This window comes from Erythrolamprus reginae, chromosome 2, assembly GCF_031021105.1.
Source record: "Erythrolamprus reginae isolate rEryReg1 chromosome 2, rEryReg1.hap1, whole genome shotgun sequence".
NCBI classification, from domain to species: Eukaryota; Metazoa; Chordata; class Lepidosauria; order Squamata; family Dipsadidae; genus Erythrolamprus; species Erythrolamprus reginae.
Window position 1 is genome coordinate 6195283 of NC_091951.1, and position 21286 is coordinate 6216568.

The 21286-nt window shown below is 38.2% G+C and overlaps 1 protein-coding gene across 1 annotated transcript; it reads left to right on the plus strand.

Moving 5' to 3' along the window:
• The first annotated feature begins 181 nt into the window (after positions 1 to 181).
• Positions 182 to 20265, plus strand: LOC139163193 (vomeronasal type-2 receptor 26-like). Its single transcript, XM_070744154.1, has 6 exons — positions 182 to 393; positions 1805 to 2096; positions 3784 to 4578; positions 7150 to 7362; positions 13669 to 13795; positions 19364 to 20265. Exons 1-6 carry the CDS (start codon positions 182 to 184, stop codon positions 20263 to 20265), a joined length of 2541 nt encoding a protein of 846 aa, XP_070600255.1.
• Positions 20266 to 21286: the final 1021 nt, after the last annotated feature.

Sequence of the window (21286 nt, forward strand, 5' to 3'; positions counted from 1 at the left end):
AATATAGGAGCTTAGCTCATGAATGTACCTTTCTATCTTTTTCCAGGTGAAGCTCACTTTGTCTTTGTCCAAATCAGGAAAACCACTGGCATTTCCATATTGTGAAAGTGTTTGGAATTCATCTAACTCCTCTTACTGTTCTTCTTTAGAAATGGGAAGGTGATTGAAGGTGACATGAATGATGGACATGGTCTTTCTACTTCTGATACTGCTAGTATCCCAGCCAGTCTCTGGGAAATGTAGATTGAAGTGTCAGCTAAATTTGGAGCACCAAGATGGAGCAAATTCATATTACAAGCCAGGGGACCATCTCATTAGTGTGGTCACCACTGCAACACAACCATTGCACACAAAGTTGTCTTTCAACACGTCTCTATATAATCAATCTCACCCGTAAGTTATTCATTATGATGCAATTGCATTCCTTTCATTTGCAATTCTGACAATCTTCTATTTTTTGTTTCCTTATTACATGTACTCCTAGATTGCAAAACATGTCTAATTTCTTGAATTGGCTAATTTACATAGTTTCTCTCTTTTTTTCTTATTTTATGAAAGAGTCCCCAAACCAAAGGTCAGGCAGATAAAAAACCTGAAGCAGTCCAGGTTTTCCCTTTCACATCCAATCTTGATTTTAACGCTTCAAAACCAAACTTTTAGAATAGAATAGAATAGAATAGAATTTTTATTGGCCAAGTGTGATTGGACACACAAGGAATTTGTCTTGGTGCATATGCTCTCAGCATACATAAAATAAAATATACATTTGTCAAGAATCATGTGGTACAACACTTAATGATTGTCATAGGGGTCAAATAAGCAATGAAGAAGCAATATTAATAAAAAGCTTAGGATATAAGCAACAAGTTACAGTCATACAGTCAACATGGGAGGAAATGGGTGATAGGAATGATGAGAAGAACTAGTAGAATAGAAGTGCAGATTTAGTAGAAAGTCTGACAGTGTTGAAGGAATTATTTGTTTAGTAGAGTGATGGAGTTGGGAAAAAAACCTGTTCTTGTGTCTAGTTGTCTTGGTGTGCACTGCTCTGTAGCGATGTTTTGAGGGTAGGAGTTGAAACAATTTGTGTCCAGAATGTGAGGGGTCAGTAAATATTTTCCCCGCCCTCTTTTTGACTTGTGCAGTATACAGGTCCTCAATGGAAGGCAGGTTGGCAGCAATTGTTTTTTCTGCAGTTCTGATTATCCTCTGAAGTCTGTGTCGTTCCTGTTGGGTTGCAAGCACCAAACCAGACAGTTATAGAGGTGCAGATGACAGACTCAATGATTCCTCTGTAGAACTGTATCAGCAGCTCCTTGGGCAGTTTGAGCTTTCTGAGCTGGCGCAGAAAGAACGTTCTTTGTTGTGTTTTTTTGATGATGTTTTTGATTATTATTATTATTATTAGAAGAGTTATAGTCACCTCTGCCCAGCCTATTTCTATATTTTATTACCATTGATTGGTATTCAAAGCCAAATAGAATAAAGACTGATTTGTTTTTGGAGTTGTTGTTCTGGGTCAGACATGAAATATCTCCTTTTTTGGAACATCTACTTTAATGATTTAATGATATTAAATACTTAGTTTTGTCCAATAGTTATTGGACAAAAATAATCCCTACTACAAATAATGATATATTTATGACTAATAACATTTTTGGAATACTATCTCCATCCCATATTCTCAATTTTCATAGAAATGAAATAAGGATGGGTTGATGAAGACTCATCAGGCTTCTGGAGACAAAGAGGATGAAATAAACATATTTGATTATCATTATGGTATCATAAATATTTTTTCCAGTAGTTTGCCTACTGATAAGGCTAGAATCCTTGGCTTCATTTTTGCCATTCAAGTGGTCAACAATAATCTCCAGCTTCTGCTCAATCTGACTTTGGGCTACAACATCCATAACAAAAACATGAATGCCATTGCTACTTCAGATGCCTTACTGGACATGCTCTCAACTGGAGAAGCCAATGTTCCCAATTACAGCTGTGGAAGGAAGGACCACCTTTTGGCTCTTCTTGATGGAGCTGCCAGAGACATCTCCATCCAGATGTCAACCTTAGTAGGCCCCTACAAAGTCCCACAGGTTTGTGTACGTGTGTTTATCTGGTAAAACGAGTGTGGTGGTTGTGAGTGAGCAATAGATTCAACCATATCTTCTCTATGGAATTCAAAAGATACTTTTCACCATGACCATTGTAGGTGTCATGACTTTGGAATGGGACTCATAATGAGGAGGGAGAAATTATCAAAACAGACATATTCTTTTATGACACTATCCCCATTGTCATGGGAACTTCTTGTGAAGGTCAATCAAAGAGAGTTCTGTAATGGGAAGCTTATATGTTGTACACAATCTTAGCAAAAAAATATTTTCAATGTCTAATTTAACCTGTGAAACTGACAGACAGTCAAATTTGTGTCTGTTTGAACAGACAAAATTTCAATTAAAGACCTATTGGATTGCACAACAGACAATTTATTTTAGGAGCTGTAGTTTCTATGTCTCTTACACAACTGGAGAACAAGCTAGAAAGCTTGTTGCAAAAGAATCTGGGATCTTCAAGCAGAGAAAGAAATAGCTCATATAGGTAGGTTTGACACATTGAAATGGGTGAGCTGCTACAAACATCCCTTCCAAATTGTTCAATATTGAAAGTCAGAAATGCCTAAACATCCTTGGGCAGTAGTTACTCAAGCAAGATTTGAGGAAGTGGACAAAATGAATTTTCTCTTATAAAATAGAATTATTTATTGGTTAAGTGTGATCGGACACACAAGGAATTTGTCTTTGGTACATAAGCTCTCAGTGTACATAAAAATACATTAAGCAAGAATCATCAGATACAACACTTAGTGATAGTCATAGGATACTAAATTAGCAATTAAAATCATACTAGAAAACTGAAATTATAAAATTATATTTTTATATCAAATTATGTATAAATTTTTTATCAAATTACCCCCCCCCCAACACTTTACCCTTAGATTATCCATGGTTGACCTCTCCAGGTTCCTAAGAGGTCAGTAAGAGGCGAGTACAAGTGCACTAGAGTGCCTTCCGTCCCCTGTCCTATTGCTCTCTTATATCTCCTTTTCCTTTCTTCTATTCCTATATCTCTTCTTCTATTCTTTCATTGATATGTTCTATTCCTATATCTTCTTTTCTATTCTTTCATAGATATATTTCACTATGAGTATCTCCTCTATAACCTTCATCATGTATTTTACTATATGTGTATAGATATATACCCACTAAAACCCTCATTGTGTATTGGAATAAATAGATAGATAGATAGATAGATAGATAGATAGATAGATAGATAGATAGATAAATAAAGTTGTATTTGTGGAGTTTAGAAAGAGAAGATGTAATGCACTTATAATTTGAATTCCACTGTGTAAGAAGTCAATATCTTGGACTGTACATTAGATGAAAGACCTATTGGTCAACTAATATTAAAACAATGTATTTCTTGTGTGATCATAAATTTAAATGTCTTTACAATATGGCTCTTTATTTGACCCAAATTGTTCAGTTGATGGTAAAGATAATAAATATAAATATAAATATGATTTGCATTAGAAACAGAGAAACTGAGAAATATACAGTCTAAGGGCAATCAACAATATATTTTCATCAAAACCAGATTGGATTTATTAAAACTAAATTAATGTTTTCGGAGAAGGGTAGCATACAAATCTAATAAATAGAATATTTTTGACTTGACCAGACCCCAAATATAACACAGCATTCTTCATTGCTTTTTCAGATCAGTGACAAAATTGTTTCAGAGGCTCTGAGTGAAAAAAATCATTTCCCTTTTTTCTACCAGATTTTCCCCAAATTAGGATTCCAGTACCCAGCAATTGTCCATGTACTCCTCCACTTCAGATGGACCTTGATTGGTCTCTTTGCTTCAGACACAGAGAATGGAGAGAATTTCATGAGAACTTTGTCCCCTGTGCTTTTCAGGAATGGGATTTGTGCTGTTATAACAGAACTTTTCTCAAAGATGAATCCTACATCAGCATTCCGGAAGGCCATCAATAAGTGGAGACAAGTCAATGTATTTGTTCATTTCATGGAATATGATTCTCTTCTGGACAGAATTATTCCTTTCCATGAAGTGTTTATGTATTTGCCAGGACCTTTTGAAGGGAAAGTCTGGATCACAACATTCTTGGGAACATATAAAATAGAACATAGCAAACTGTTCAGATATATCCACAGTATTTGGACCTTTGCCTTTCAGGAAAAAAAAAGTCCAAAAGATTATTATTTTCAACCTGAGATATTTGTGGGACAGAAATTTGAAGACCATTATTTTCTCTGTTCTGTTTCAAAGAATGTCTTTTCTGTCAAAGGCCGGAGAAGATGCTCCCAGAAAGCACCACTGGAAAGCCAACAGGAAAGAGACAGTATATGGATCCGAAGTTACTATCATCTTTACAGTGTCATTAAGACTCTGTCCGATGTCCTGAAAGCAGCATATACGTCCAGATCCAGGAGGAGAAAAAATCAGGATGAAAAGAAATGGGCAACTCCAAGGCTGCAGCCATGGCAGGTATGGGAACTCAACAATCATGCCATAGCCAGATGCCTAATTTTCCACTCCAGGAGACCAATATGACTCTTATTGTTGTCTTTCATTGAGGTTAAAAGCTCCTTTGATCTTCCTTGGCTTCCTTGTCCTTCCATAAACCTCATCCAGTTTTGTTCAATGTCTCCATAGACCTGTTTCTACAAGTTGACCTTATACTGGAGCTGTGGTCACCCCAACAGAACATTCAAGGAATTATGGAAGCATTTTTTATTTATTTTTTTATTTTATTATTATTATTATTATTATTATTATTATTATTATTATTATTATTATTTATTGGATTGAGACCCGGATTGTGGGGGCAATAGCCCAGCTCTGTTAAAAAGGGCTATTGCTAACATGTTGTAAGCCGCCCTGAGTCTTAGGAGAAGGGCGGCATAAAAATTGAATAAATAAATAAATAAATTTGTATGCCGCCCCTCTCCGCAGACTCGGGGCGGCTAACAACAACAATAAAACAGCGTGTACAATCCAAATAATAAAACAACTAAAAACCCTTATTATAAAAACCAAACATACACACAAACATACCATGCATAACTTGTAATGGCCTAGGGGGAAGGAATATTTTAACTCCCCCATGCCTGGCGATAAAGGTGGGTCTTGAGTAATTTGCACAAGACAAGGAGGGTGGGGGCCGTTCTAATCTCTGGGGGGAGTTGATTCCAGAGGGCCGGGGCTGCCACAGAGAAGGCTCTTCCCCTGGGGCCCAGCAAACAACATTGTTTGGTCGATGGGACCCAGAGAAGGCCAACTCTGTGGGACCTTATCGGCCACTGGGATTCGTGCAGTAGAAGGTGGTTCCGGATGTATTCTAGCCCAATTTTCCTTTTTTCCATGAGCAAAGTCCACACTATCAACTCAAATTCAGTTTGCAATCAACTATTGTTTTGAGCCCACCAAATCTGATCTCTCTGTAACCTCACCCCCACCTGTCTTTACAAATGGAAGAGATTTTAACACAGGAGGAAGCCATTTCCCCAGAACTATGAATCACCAAAAGCAAATGCAGACAGCAGAGACAAAGGGCGGTAATTTTAAATAGACTAAGGAATGAGGGAATTAAAAAACCCTGTTCCCATCAATCTTTCTGACCAAATTACATTCACTTCCTAACAAGATGGATGAAATACTCCTTTTAAACAGATGCAATTGTGATTTTCACCACATATCTGCCCTATGCTTTCTTGAATCCTGGCTAAAGAGGAATTTGATGACAACAGCATGCATATACCAGGGTTTCAGCTATTTAGAGCAGAAAGGATTGCAGAATTATCAGGGGGGAAAAAAGATATTGACAAAATTGAATGGGTCCAAAGACGGGCTACAAGAATGGTGGAAGGTCTTAAGCATAAAACGTATCAGGAAAGACTTAATGAACTTAATCTGTATAGTCTGGAGGACAGAAGGGAAAGGGGGGACATGATCAAAACATTTAAATATGTTAAAGGGTTAAATAAGGTTCAGGAGGGAAGTGTTTTTAATAGGAAAGTGAACACAAGAACAAGGGGACACAATCTGAAGTTAGTTGGGGGGAAGATCAAAAGCAACATGAGAAAATATTGTTTCACTGAAAGAGTAGTAGATCCTTGGAACAAACTTCCAGCAGATGAGGTTGGTAAATCCACAGTAACTGAATTTAAACATGCCTGGGATAAACATATATCCATCCTAATACAGGAAATAGTATCAGGGCAGACTAGATGGACCATGAGGTCTTTTTCTGCCGTCAGTCTTCTATGTTTCTATGAGATTGGATAACCATTGGCCTGAACTAGTGTAGCATTTCCTGCCTAAGTAGGAGGTTGGACTAGAAGACCTCCAAGTTCCCTTCCAACTCTGTTATTCTATTCAATTCTAATATTTTGCAGAAACCGAGTTGTATCACCATTCCCACAATCCATTAAGGAAATATAAGGACATGTGGGGTTGATCTTTGGGGATTAGAGGAAGTGATGGTGCCTAAAAATGAAAAGAAAAGAACATAACAGGAAAAGAAAGAAAGGAAGAGGTTTTCCTAAACGTTCATGCTGTAAAAACTATTTGTGAGACATTATTAATTCCCTCCGTGGAAGGTTCTCCTAAATTTATTTTAACAATAAATATAATAGAAACATAGAAACATAGAAGACTGACGGCAGAAAAAGACCTCATGATCCATCTAGTTTGCCCTTATACTATTTTCTGTATTTTATCTTAGGATGGATATATGTTTATCCCAGGCATGTTTAAATTCAGTTACTGTGGATTTACCAACCACGTCTGCTGGAAGTTTGTTCCAAGGATCTACTACTCTTTCAGTGAAATAATATTTTCTCATGTTGCTTTTGATCTTTCTCCCAACTAACTTCAGGTTGTGTCCCCTTGTTCTTGTGTTCATTACCACATAGAAATGTTTTTCACTTTTTGGAACACCTTGATCTCCCAATATGCTTTCATATTTACATAGTAGACAAATGAAGACGAAAGATGCAATTATGAAAAGATCACCTGAGTCTTCTGCTCTTAAAATTCTTGAATGTTCCCTTCTAGTTCCATCCCTTTCTGGAGAAGAATGACTTTTGCAATGTTTCCTGGAGGAAACTCTACTTAGACCACAATGGAAATATAACAGCAGATTTGAACATCATAAGTTTGGTGGTTCTCTCCAAAGAGCGTGTTTTCAAAGAGCAACTGGGGACTATTGCAAGACAGAATCTTACTATTAACCAAGATGCAATTTCTAAACTAAAGTTGCACAATACGGTGAGGAAACTATTGGTGTCTTTTTTTCTTTTGCCAAAGCCTTAGGATCCATTTCAATTAGTCTAAGCCTGGGGGGCTGGACTAGAAAACCTCCAAAGTCTCCTCAAACTCTGTTGTTCTGTTATTCTGTTAAGGCATTATTCAGATGCTATAATAAAAGGGAACACCGAATAACCATTTGTTGGAAGTGGTGTAGAGTTTCCTACCTAAGCAGGGCATTGGACTAGAAGACTCCCAAGGTCCCATCCAACTCTGTTATTCTTATTTATTTAATTTTATTTATTAGAGTGTGCTGCACGATTCCCAGCGACCAGTTAGGTCCCACAGAGTAGGTCTTCTCCGGGTCCCGTCAACCAAACAATGCAGCTTGGTATGACCCAGAGGAAGAGCCTTCTCTGTGGTGGCCCCGATCCTCTGGAACCAACTCCCCCCAGAGATTAGAATTGCCCCCACCCTCCTTGCCTTTCGTAAGCTGCTTAAAACCCACCTCTGCTGCCAGGCATGGGGGAACTAAGATACACTTTCCCCCTAGGCCTTTACAATTTTATGCATGGTATGTTGACCATCTATGTTTGTGGTTTGATGTAAAAACTCATTGTGAAAATCCTGTAATGCAACCAAAGTATTGGATTTCAGAAAAACAAATTTTAATGCAATGGGGGAATATTTAGATAATGAATTAAAGGGGAGGGATAAAATGGCAGGAGCGAGAACCCAGTGGACTGTATTAAAAAAGGCCATCTTCAAAGCCACTGGACTGTATGTAAGACAAATAACTAAAGGTAAAAGGAAGAAGAAACCGCTATGGTTTAGCAATGATGTAAGGGCTATAGTCAATGAAAAAAAGGCTGCCTATAGGAGGTATAAAGAGTCTGGAAGTATAGCTGATAGGGAGGTGTATAAAATGAGACAGAAGGAGGCAAAACAGATAATATATGCTGCTAAAGCCTCAAAAGAGGAGGAAATTGCCAAATCTGTAAAGAAGGGGGATAAAACCTTCTTCAGATATATTAGTGATAAGAAGAAGAAAAACTGCGGCATCACGAAGCTTAGTACCGGGAATAATACATGCATTAATGGGAATAAGGAGATCGCTGACCATTTCAATAGCTACTTCTGTTCAGTTTTCTCAAAAGACACCTTACAAAATAATACTATAGAGGGATATAGCATTGCTTCCAGCTGTACGGATTCAGCTCCAGTGATCTTAGAAGGCGATGTCTTAGAAGAAATTGAATGATTAAAGATAAATAAGGCAATGGGTCCAGATGGCATCCACCCCAGAGTTCTTAAAGAACTCAGATCTGTCATTGCTACCCCCCTGACTGATTTGTTTAACCAATCCTTGTTAACAGGAGAAGTTCCTGAGGATTGGAGAATGGCCAGTGTTGTGCCTATTCACAAGAAGGGCAGTAGAGAAGAAGCTGGTAACTACAGGCCAGTTAGCTTGACATCAGTGGTAGTTAAAATGATGGAGACTCTACTCAAAAAGAGGATAAATCAGCACCTAAAAAACAATAACTTATTGGACCCAAATCAGCATGGCTTTACTGAAGGCAAATCATGTCAGACTAATCTCATTGATTTCTTTGACTATGTCACAAAGGTGTTGGATGAAGGTGGTGCCGTGGATATTGCCTACCTGGACTTCAGCAAAGCCTTTGATACGGTTCCACATAAAGAGCTGATAGATAAATTAGTGAAGATTGGACTTAATCCCTGGATAGTTCAATGGATTTGCAGCTGGCTGAAGCGTAGACATCAGAGAGTTATTGTTAACGGCGAGTATTCTGAGCAGAGTCAGGTTACAAGCAGTGTGCCACAAGGGTCTGCCCCGAGTCTGCGGAGAGGGGCAGCATACAAATCCAATAAATAATAATAATAATAAAAAATAATTTTATTGCCGCCCCTCTCCGTAGACTCGGGGCGGCTCACAACAACAATAAAACAATTCAAGACAAATCTAATAATTTAAAAACATTTAAAAAAAACCCGTTATTAAAGCAAACATACACACAAACATACCATACATGAATTGTATAGGCCCGGGGGAGATGTCGGAATTCCCCCATGCCTAACGGCAAAGGTGGGTTTTAAGGAGTTTATGAAAGGCAAGGAGGGTGGGGGCAGTTCTAACCTCAGGGGCGGAGCCGGTTCCAGAGGGTCGGGGCCGCCGCAGAGAAGGCCCTTCCTCTGGGACCCACCAAATGACATTGTTTAGTCAACAGGACTCGGAGAAGGCCAACTCTGTGGGACCTAATCAGTCGCTGTATCGGTCTATAACTTTTGATACTGTTTTAAGCTGATTCAGTCATGTTCAATATGGATTCTGGATTATATTGCTTAGGACACAGATCAGGGCCCTTTTGTGGCTCCTCTACACTTTTGTATCTCATGTCTCTCCTGGCCCTTCTTTTCACTAGACTATTCATGCCCAGCTCATATGTCTTGGTTTCTAGTTCCCTTTTCATTTTGGTTTGTTTGTTTGTTTGTTTATTTATTGTTTATTTATTTATTTATTTATTTAATTAATTAATTTGTATGCCACCCCTCTCCATAGACTCGGGGCGGCTCACAGCAGTGATAGAAACAATGTACAATACAAATCTAATAATACGAAGTTAAAAACCCATAATTTAAAAACATGCACACAACACAACACACCATACATAAATTATATAGGCCTGGGGAAGATATTTCAATTCCCCCATGCCTGATGGCATAGGTGGGTTTTGAGAAGTTTACAAAAGGCAAGGAGGGTGGGGGCAATTCTGATCTCTGGGGGGAGTTGGTTCCAGAGGAGTTGGTTCCAGAGGGCCGGGGCCGCCACAGAGAAGACTCTTCCCCTGGGTCCCGCCTAATGACATTGTTTAGTCGACGGGACCTGGAGAAGGCCAACTCTGTGGGACCTAACCGGTCGCTGGGATTCGTGCGGATAATTAACTAACTAACTAACTAACTAACTAACTAACTAACTAACTAACTAACTAACTAACTAACTAACTAACTATCCTAGGTCTAGAAAGCTTAGAACTACGACGCCTAAAACACGATCTAAGTATTGCACACAAGATCATATGCTGCAACATTCTAGCTGTCAATGACTACTTCAGCTTCAATCGCAACAAAATAAGAGCACGCAACAGATTCAAACTTAATATTAACCGTTCCAAACTTGACTGTAAAAAATATGACTTCAGCAACCAAGTTGTCGAAGCGTGGAACTCATTACCGGACTCAGTAGTGTCAACCCCTAACCCCCAACATTTTTCCCTTAGACTACCCACGATTGACCTCTCCAGGTTCCTTAGAGGTCAGTGAGGGGCGTGCATAAGCGCACCAGTGTGCCTTCCGTCCCCTGTCCAATTGTCTCTTCTTATCTCATTTATCTTTTCTTCCTTTCATATATGTTCTCCTATATTTTTATATCTTTTATTCTATCCTTTTCTTTATTTATATTACTACATATCTATATCTATTCTCTTCAATGTGTATTATGTATTGGACAAAATAAATAAATAAATAAATAAATAAATAAATAGATAAATAAAATAACTGAATGCAATACTACCAGGGCATTATAGAGTGGTATTAATACCTCCCTAGTCTTGGAGTGTATCTCCCTTTTGATGCAGCTTAAGATTGTGTTGGCTTTTTTAGCTGCTGATGCACATTGCTGGCTCATATTTAGTTGGTTATCCACCAACTAACTGCTAAGTGAGATTCCTCCCAGTCTGTTATTTTTTTTTTACCTAGGTGAAGGGCTTTACTTTTCCTGATGTTGCACATCATTGCGTTAGTTTGGGCCCAAAGTGTTAATTTATCTAGATCCTTCTGTATTTTGAGCCTATCCTCTAGGGTGTTGGCTATCCCCCCCCCCGACAGCTTGGTATCATCTGCAAATTTGATTAGTTCACCCTGTATTCCCTCATCTGGGTCATTAATTATATTTTGTTGTTTAACAGACATGATGGGGATAAGCTCTGTTTGATATTGGAAGTAACAATAAACAATTTGGAAGGTATCACTTATTAGATTTTTAGATTAGACATTTTTTCCCCTTCGCAGAGCTGGGGGTGGGCGTGGCCTCTAGGTCGCCTGTTTAACACCACTGCTCTAGGCAAAAAAGGGTGTCCAAATTTTAAAAATAATAAATGTGGATTTGTCTTCCCATAACAGTCCTGGGCCTAGAAAGTTTAGAACTAAGACGCCTTAAACAAGATCTAAGTATTGCCCACAAGATCATATGCTGCAACGTCCTGCCTGTCGGTGACTACTTCAGCTTCAACCACAACAACACAAGAGCACACAACAGATTTAAACTTAATATTAACCGCTCCAAACTTGACTGTAAAAAATATGACTTTAGTAACCGAATTGTCGAAGCGTGGAACTCATTACCGGACTCCATAGTGTCATCCCCAAACCCCCAACACTTTACCCTTAGATTATCTATGGTTGACCTATCCAGATTCCTAAGAGGTCAGTAAGGGGCGAGTACAAGTGCACTAGAGTGCCTTCCATCCCCTGTCCTATTGCTCTCCTATATCTCCTATACCTTTCTTCTATTCCTATATCTCTTCTTCTATTCTTTCATTGATATGTTCTATTCCTATATCTTCTTTTCTATTATTTCTTAGATATATTTTACTATATGTATATTATAGATATATACCCACTAAAACCCTCATTGTGTATTGGACAAAATAAATAAATAAATAAATAAATAAATAAATAAACACATACATACATACATACATACATACATACATACATACATACATACTACAAGAATGGTGGAAGGTCTTAAGCATAAAACGTATCAGGAAAGACTTAATGAACTCAATCTGTATAGTCTGGAGGACAGAAGGAAAAGGGGGGACATGATCAAAACATTTAAATATGTTAAAGGGTTAAATAAGGTCCAGGAGGGAAGTGTTTTTAATAGGAAAGTAAACACAAGAACAAGGGGGCACAATCTGAAGTTAGTTGAGGGAAGGATCAAAAGCAACGTGAGAAAATATTATTTCACTGAAAGAGTAGTAGATCCTTGGAACAAACTTCCAGCAGACATGGTAGATAAATCCACAGTAACTGAATTTAAACATGCCTGGGATAAACATATATCCATCCTAAGATAAAATACAGAAAATAGCATAAGGGCAGACTAGATGGACCATGAGGTCTTTTTCTGCCGTCAGACTTCTATGTTTCTATGTTTCATACATACATACATACATACATACATACATACATACATACATACATAACAGTTGGTGTCACCGAATTGTAGCTGCATCCAAAGTTGCCTGATTTACTTTTTTGAGATAAGTGTTCACATGATGCAACCTCCATCTTATCTCATTACTGTTCCATAAATTGAGCGGTCAGTTTTTAGTCCAATGTCAGAAACATGACAGTCATGTAAATTGAACAAATAAATATATCAAACAAAATGTTTGGAGGTTGACAGCACGAACTTTAGGGAATTTTTGCTTTTTCCCCTTGATTATTTTTTTAACACTATGAAAAGGGTGGGGGGTAACTTTGCAATGTTTTACATAGCCCAGAAGATGCTACAGTTTTTGTTTCTTTATCACAGTTTTATTCTATTTTAATAAATCTGGTAGAATAAATAATTTTAGAATAGAATTTATTCTAATATTAAACATGAATAGGTCATCATCTGTATCGCCAGGCATAAGGGAACTAAGACATCTCCCCCAGGCTTTTTATATTTTATGTTTGGTATGTATGTGCTGTATGGTTTTTAATTGTTGGGGTTTTTATATATTTTTTATTATTAGATTTGTCCCATTATTACACTGTTTCTTATTACTGTTGTGAGCCACCCCGAGTATTCGAAGAGGGGTGGCATACAAATCTAATAAATTATTATTAATTATTATTATCATACTTTGAAGCCATAACTATATGAAAAATGGAGATATGCTTGCTAATACAATCATTGCTGTGAGCCGTCCCGAGTCTGCGGAGAGGGGCGGCATACAAATCTAAATAATAAATAAATAAATAATAAATAAGGAGGAAGACATTGGTTGTAATTTAATGCTTAAATCTTAACTCAATTCCATCCCTCCAGATTTTATCAAGTAGAAAAGTTCTTTTCCTATAATATGATATGCCCAAAGCAAAAAGGAAAAGCTAAATGAGGAATCTGCAAGTGGTTATATCGCTTACATTTGTCTTCAGCTAGTTGGAGATTTCATATTTGTCTAAGAGAGTTCCTGGCCAATGGTACATCTACCTCCATTTTTCATATAAGGTTTTTCTTTTTCTGCTTAGTCTCTGCCTCGGTCCAAATGTGTGAACAATTGTCATCCTGGATTTTTCAAGCAGGCTCGAGAAGGGGAACCAATTTGCTGCTATGACTGTGTTCCTTGCCCAGAGGGGACCATCTCCACTCAGGAAGGTGGGTGACATTGGATGAAAGAGTACTGCATTCATTCAGAGACTTTAGGTCAATGTTCATTTTATTTTATTTATTTTATTTTATTTATTTGTCAAATAAATAGGATAGTAGATAGTAGTAATTTGTAAAAACATGTTCCAGTGTTCGGAAACTTCAGATCGTGCAGAATGCAGCTGCGAGAGCAATCATGGGCTTTCCCAAATATGTCCATGTCACACCAACACTCTGCAGTCTGCATTGGTTGCTGATCAGTTTCCGGTCACAATTCAAAGTGTTGGTTATGACCTATAAAGCCCTTCATGGCACCGGGCCAGTTTATCTCAAGGACCGCCTTCTGCCACACAAATCCCAGCGACCAGTTAGGTCCCACAGAGTGGACCTTCTCCGGGTCCCGTCAACTTATACAAGGTAGACAGATGAGAGAGAATGTTAGACAAATTGTGAATATATTGGAGTATCTTAGGAGAGATATTCAGACTCCGGCGGTGCTAATGTTTTTAGACGCTGAGAAAGCGTTTGATAGATTGAATTGGCAATTTTTGGAAAAGATACTTCAAAAGATGCAAATGGGAGAACATTTTACTCAGTCTATTAAAGCAATATATAAAGAACAAACTGCACGGATAATAATTAATGGGAATTTAACAGAATCTTTTCAAATTGGTAAAGGTACAAGGTAGGGTTGCCCATTATCACCATTATTGTTTATATTAACTTTGGAAATGTTGTTAAATAAAATACGTAAAGTAGAGGAAATAAGGGGGGTTAAAGTTAAACATCATGATTATAGAGTGCGTGCATTTGCAGATGACAGCCTCTACAATCTACTAAGGTATTAATGGAAATTATCAAGGAGTATGGGAAAGTATCTGGTTTCAAAATTAATGTGGGGAAAACCAAGATGATAACAATAAATATGACAGGGAATCAAAAAGAAGGTTTGGTAAAGGCAACTGGGTGTGAGATTGTGAAAAAAGTAAAATACCTGGGGGTTTATATTTCAGCAGAGAATGGAAAATTATATAAGTATAACTATGAAACTTTATGGTCCAAGATACAGATAGAGATGGATAAATGGAAAAAATTGCAATTATCATTGCTGGGGAGGATAGCGGTAATCAAAATGAATGTTTTACCTAAATTTTTGTTTTTGTTTCAAATGATTCCAATACTTAAAAATGAGTCAAAATTGTGGGAATGGCAGAGAGGAATTAATAAATATGTATGGCAAGGGAAAAAACCAAGAGTAAAAATGAAAATAATGCAGGATATAAGAGAAAGAGGTGGCCTAAAATTGCCTAATTTGAAATTGTATTATGATGCAACAGTTTTGGTAGCTATAAGTGACTGGGTAAACTTAACTAATGAAATGATATTGAATATAGAAGGGTATGAATTGTTATATGGCTGGCATGCATATTTGGTTTATAATCAAAAGGTGGATAGGACTTTCAAGAGCCATGTACTAAGGAATGCTCTGTTGCGTGTCTGGAGAAAATATCAAGGGATAATGGATTATAAAGTACCTATATGGGTGGTGCCCAGACACGCAATAGAGAATACTAGTATAGAACAAAGGCAAGATGTTGTAACATATAAGGAATTATTGAAATTAACTGATGGAGTATTACAATTAAAATCTTTGAATGATTTAAAAGAAGAAGGATTAGTGCAAACATGGTTTCAATATGCTCAGTTGAAGGATAGATGGCAAAAGGATCAAAGACTTGGTATGGAACAACAGGAAGGACAATTAATAAAACAAATTAAGGACCAAGGCCCAACGCACATAAAAAGAATATATAATATACTTATAGAAAAAGACTCTGAAACAGAATTAATTAAGGATTGTATGATAAAATGGTCATAGAATTTTGAGGAAACGATTACATTAGATACATGGGAAGTAATTTGGGTAAGAAATGTTAAATTCACACAAGCTCAAAATTTGAGAGAAAACTTTTATAAAATGTTTTATAGATGGCACTTGGATCCTAAGAAGTTGGCTAGTATGTATCCTGATATACAGCCTAAATGCTGGCGATGTGATTGTATGGACGCTACTTACTTTCATGTGTGGTGGACATGTGTAAAAGTAAAAGCATTTTGGATAAAAATATGGTGGATTATGCAAAATGTTCTTAAGAAAAAATTGAAGTTTATACCACAGTTGTTCTTATTAGGTATTACCACAGACTGTACAAGTATAGAGACTAAATTGATATTGAATCTAATAACAGCAGCGAGACTCTTGATTGCCCAATATTGGAAGAAGGAAGAGTTACCCACAATTCAAGAATGGACAATAAAGGTCACGAATCTAGCAGAGATGGCGAAGATATCGGCCTATATGAAGGATCACTCGAATGAAAAATACATATTGGACTGGAAAAAATGGATTGATTATATTCAAATTAAATATCATTCTAAAAAATTTCAAATAGCATATGAATAGCTTAGGATTCTTATTAGTATAAAGAGCCTAAATGGATTTGGGTGTGAAGGTAGTAGAGTTAGGGAGGATAATAGATAATATAGAATTTAAGTATGTATGATTTTGATTTTAAGGGAATTGATAATTTGATTTCACTCTGGGAAGTTCGAGGAGGGGGGGAGGTTGGGGGGGTAGGGCGAGGGGGAGGGAAAGAGATTAGTGTAAGTGTTATGGGGGGAAACTTTTATATATGTTTTTTTTAACTTATTTTATGTATCTTATATAACTATGAGTGGTCGTGGTTTGTAACATGAGAAATAATGTTTGCAAAGTTTCCTATTATTTCAGTTTGTATAATTTTGATAAAAACTAATAAAACTTCAAGGGAAAAAAACAAAAAAACAAATCCCAGCGACCAGTTAGGTCCCACAGAGTGGACCTTCTCCGGGTCCCGTCAACTAAACAATGTCATTTGGCGGGACCCAGGGGAAGAGCCTTCTCTGTGGCGGCTCTGACCCTCTGGAACCAACTCCCCCCAGAGATTTGAATAGCCCCCACCCTCCTTGCCTTTCGTAAGCTCTTTAAAACCCACCACTGCCATCAGGCATGGGGGAATTGAGATGTTCCTTTCCCCCTAGGCTTCTACAATTTATGCATGGTATGTCTGTATGTATGATTGGTTTTATAACAAGGGTTTTTAGCTGTTTTAATATTGGATTGTCACATGCTGTTTTTATCGCTGTTGTTAGCCGCCCCGAGTCTACGGAGAAGGGCGGCATACAAATCCAATAAATAAGTAAGTAAGTAAGTAAGTAAGTAAGTAAGTAAGTAAGTAAATAAATAAATAAATGTTAAGTAAAAAGTAACAAGAAAAGATGACAATAGGGGGGAAAGGTTGACTGTAAACTGTAGACTGTAGACCCTAGAAAATGTCCAAAGATATTTCACCAGAAGAGCCCTTCACTCCTCCACTGGAAACAGAATATCCTACAAAAATAGACTAACAATCCTGGGCCTAGAAAGCCTAGAACTACGGCGCCTAAAACACGATTTGAGTATTGCCCACAAGATCATATGCTGCAACGTCCTACCAGTCAATGACTACTTCAGCTTCAACCGCAATAACACAAGAGCACGCAACAGATTCAAACTTAATACGAACAGCTCCAAACTTGACTGCAAAAAATATGATTTCAACAATCGAGTTATCGAAGCGTGGAACTCATTACCGGACTCAATTGTGTCAACCCCTAACCCCCAACACTTCTCCCTTAGACTCTCCACGATTGACCTCTCCAGATTCCTAAGAGGCCAGTAAGGGGCGTACATAAGTGCACTGGTGTGCCTTTTGTCCCCTGTCCAATTGTCTTTCCTTTCTTTCACCTATCTTATATATTCTCTTCCTTTCATATATCCTCTCCTCTAAGTTCACTTTCCCCCTCTTTTATATTATCACATGTCTATTTTTCTTCCTATGTATTTGTGTATTGGACAAATGAATAAATAAATAAAAAATAAAAAAATTTAAGGTTTAAGATTTTGGGATTTGGGGAAGAAACCATAGAATCAGGTAGTGTATTCAAGGCATTGATCATTCTATCGCTGAAGGCGTATTTTCTGTAGTTGAGTTTGGAGCGGAGCACATTTAGTTTGAATCTATTACGTACTCTCTGAATGCCAAAAATGCCCTCCCAGAGCCCCCGTGTGAGCCAAAAATCAGCTGGCCAGCAACACATGCACATTGGAGCTGAGCTGGGGCAACAGCTCACGTACCAGCAGATATGGCTCCATGTGCCATAGGTTCGCCAACACTGTCCTAGACTCAGAGTTGCTACTCAATGGGCAGGGCCATAGGAGTAGCACTTAAACTTATGTATCCCTCCTTAGTGCTTTATAGCACTCTCTGAGAGTTTACAGAGTCAGCATATTGCTCCCCATAATCTGAATCCTCCTTTTATCGACTTTGGAAGAATGGAAGGCTGGCATGGGACAGTGTATCAATGGGACTTCCTCACCCTAAGGATATCTGCTTGTCCCACCAGAAAAGATATAATAGGGATGCTTCAGATCTATTTCCTAAAATATTGGCACATAGTGAGTCCTTACACGCCTGTTTATTCTGTAACAGCTCCTTCCTTATAGGTCTCCCTTCCCATTCAGCTGAGTGGTTGTGGCATCATGTGCGGTATATCAGCTTGGATTTTATTTTTTTATTGTTGTTTTTATAACACACATATACATGTATGCATGCATACATGCATGCATGCAAGCAAGCATACATACTGTTCTGCCGGGCTCTCTGATAGGAGCCTCCCAAAAATTCAAGGGTACAAATTTCAGACACACACATGTTTGAAAATTCAAAACAATGTTCTTTATTACAAAAGTCAAAATAAACTAAGCACCCTTTTTGTATTGCAAAGAGCACTCATCCCAAAACAACCGGGTAGTCTGTACGATTTCCTTTAAGCAGTCATTAAGTACTTAGCCAGCAGCTGTGGAGAAACTTCACACCCCTTCTTCTTCCAATGAAGTGAGACACACACACACACGTTGCTCTGCTTTGGTTTCAAAGGCGTGAAAAAGCAACAAAGTCCAGCACACAAGATTCCTGATGAAACTGCGAACAGATATTCTTCCACAATGGCCAAACCCATATGCTGCTATTTATAGCAGCAGCCCTAATTACTGGAGCCCCACCCAAACACAGGTGGCCTCCCTTATTTCCTGTAATATGTTCTTACTTGGTCTCTTCTACGCATAATTCTGAGCTTACGTGGGTCCAAAATGTCATCATCTGAAGCTATAGAAGATAAGGAAGATTGACTGCCTTGGCTGTGTGCCAAGCCCTCCTCTGCCGAGTCACTCCCACCTTCTTCTTTGTCCGAGGAAACTAAACTCTGAACTGATTCTGTCGGCAATAACACTGGCCTGTGACATGTTGAATTTTCCCCTGCATTCACCTCCCCATTCCCTGGGGCAGGAACTGGGCCAGAGCCAACCACAACACCTACAGACATACATACATGCATACATACAGCCTCTTATTTACCATTTACAATGGCTTTCCAGTCTGTCAATACCAAGTGACATCCAAAGCAGGTGTTTATAATATTCCTTCTTGGTTTTCTCAGATATGGAAAAATGCACCAAGTGTCCAGATAATCAATATCCAGCTGAGAACCGAGTCCAATGTATCCCAAAAGTTATAACTTTCCTGTCTTATGAAGAAGATCTCGGCATCATCCTGGTCTCTTTTGCCTTACTCTTGTTTCTAACAACGGGCTTTGCTTTAATCATATTCCTTAAATACCTAGAAACTCCTATTGTGAAAGCCAACAACCGGGATCTCTCCTACATCCTTCTGATCTCCCTCATGCTCTGCTTCTTGTCCTCCTTTCTCTTTATTGGCCGACCAAGGAAAGCCACCTGCCTTCTCCGACAAACAATATTTAGCATTGTCTTCTCAGTAGCTGTGTCTTCTGTGTTGGCCAAAACAATCACAGTGGTGCTGGCCTTCCTGGCCACAAAACCAGGGAACAGAGTGAGAAGATGGTTGGGAAAAAGTTTGGCCAATTCCATCATCTTTTTTTGTTCTGCTGGACAAATTATCATCTGCTCCATCTGGCTTGGAGTCTCACCTCCATTTGCTGATTCTGATCTCCACTTCCAGCCTGGAGAGATCATTCTTCAATGCAATGAAGGCTCTGTCGCCATGTTTTATGTTGTCCTTGGATACATGGGTTTCCTTGCTGTCATTTGCTTCATTGTGGCTTTCTTGGCCAGAAACCTGCCTGGGGCCTTCAATGAAGCCAAGTTGATTACCTTCAGCATGCTGGTCTTCTGTAGTGTCTGGATCTCCTTCCTGCCCACTTACCTGAGCACAAAAGGAAAATCCATGGTCACTGTGCAGATTTTCTCCATCTTGACCTCCAGTGCTGGTCTGCTGGTCTGCATCTTCTTCCCCAAGTGTTATCTTATCATCCTAAGACCAGATCTAAACACTAAGGAGCATCTAATGATAATAGTGAATTGATAGTGAAATGGTTTCTTAGATTCATAACATTTCATTTTTATTTGAACTTATTATTGGACTTATATGCTTCTGTTTGAGAATTAAGGTTATTGAAAGGGAAAATAAAATAAAATAAAATAAAACTATGAAGCATGAACTATGAAGCTGTTTGTTTGTTTGTTTGTTTACTTACTTACTTATTTGATTTGTATGTCATCCCATACAATATTAATATTTACCCAAATGCATTCAAGATGATTTTCATTATTACTGGCTGCCGATCGGTTTCCGGTCACAATTCAAAGTGTTGGTAATGACCTTTAAAGCCCTTCATGGCATTGGACCAGAATACCTCCGGAACCGCCTTCTACCGCATGAATCCCAGTGGCCGATAAGGTCCCACAGAGTTGGCCTTCTCCGGGTCCCGTTGACCAAACAATGTCGTTTGGTGGGCCCCAGGGGAAAGAGCCTTCTCTGTGGTGGCCCTAGCCCTCTGAAATCAACTCCCCCTGGAGATTAGAACGGCCCCCACCATCCTTGTCTTTCGCAAGTTACTCAAGACCCACCTGTATTGCCAGGCATGGGGGAATTAAGACATCTCCCCCAGGCTTTCTTATATTTTATGTTTGGTATGTTTGGTATGTATGTGTTGTATGGTTTTTAAATTGTTGGTTTTTTTTAATGTAATTTTATTATTAGAATTGTTCCATTGTTATACTGTTTTTATTGTTGTTGTGAGCCGCCTCGAGTCTTCGGAGAGGGGCAGCATACAAATCTAGTAAATTGAATTGAATTGAATTATTGTTAGGCTATATTTTTGTAGAGGTGTAGTTATTTCTTATATATAGTGCAACTCCACCTTCTCTTTTATTTGGTCTGTTTCTTTTAAATAATTTAAATCCCGCTAGCTGTATATTCCATTTGTCAGTTTGACCCCACCATGTTTCCGTAATGGCAATTATATCATATCTTCCCTCATTTATTTCAATTGCATTGGTGTATAGAAATTTCAGTTCATTTTGGTTGACCCTATGTTTACTGT

What these genes read in the sequence shown, in the direction of transcription:
- LOC139163193 (XM_070744154.1), top strand. Translation starts at nt 182, where the DNA reads ATGGACATGGTCTTTCTACTTCTGATACTGCTAGTATCCCAGCCAGTC. An exon ending in AACTAAAGTTGCACAATACG is followed by an intron (nt 7,363 to 13,668) that starts GTGAGGAAACTA and finishes TTTTCTGCTTAG; the next exon opens with TCTCTGCCTCGGTCCAAATG. An exon ending in GACCATCTCCACTCAGGAAG is followed by an intron (nt 13,796 to 19,363) that starts GTGGGTGACATT and finishes TGGTTTTCTCAG; the next exon opens with ATATGGAAAAATGCACCAAG.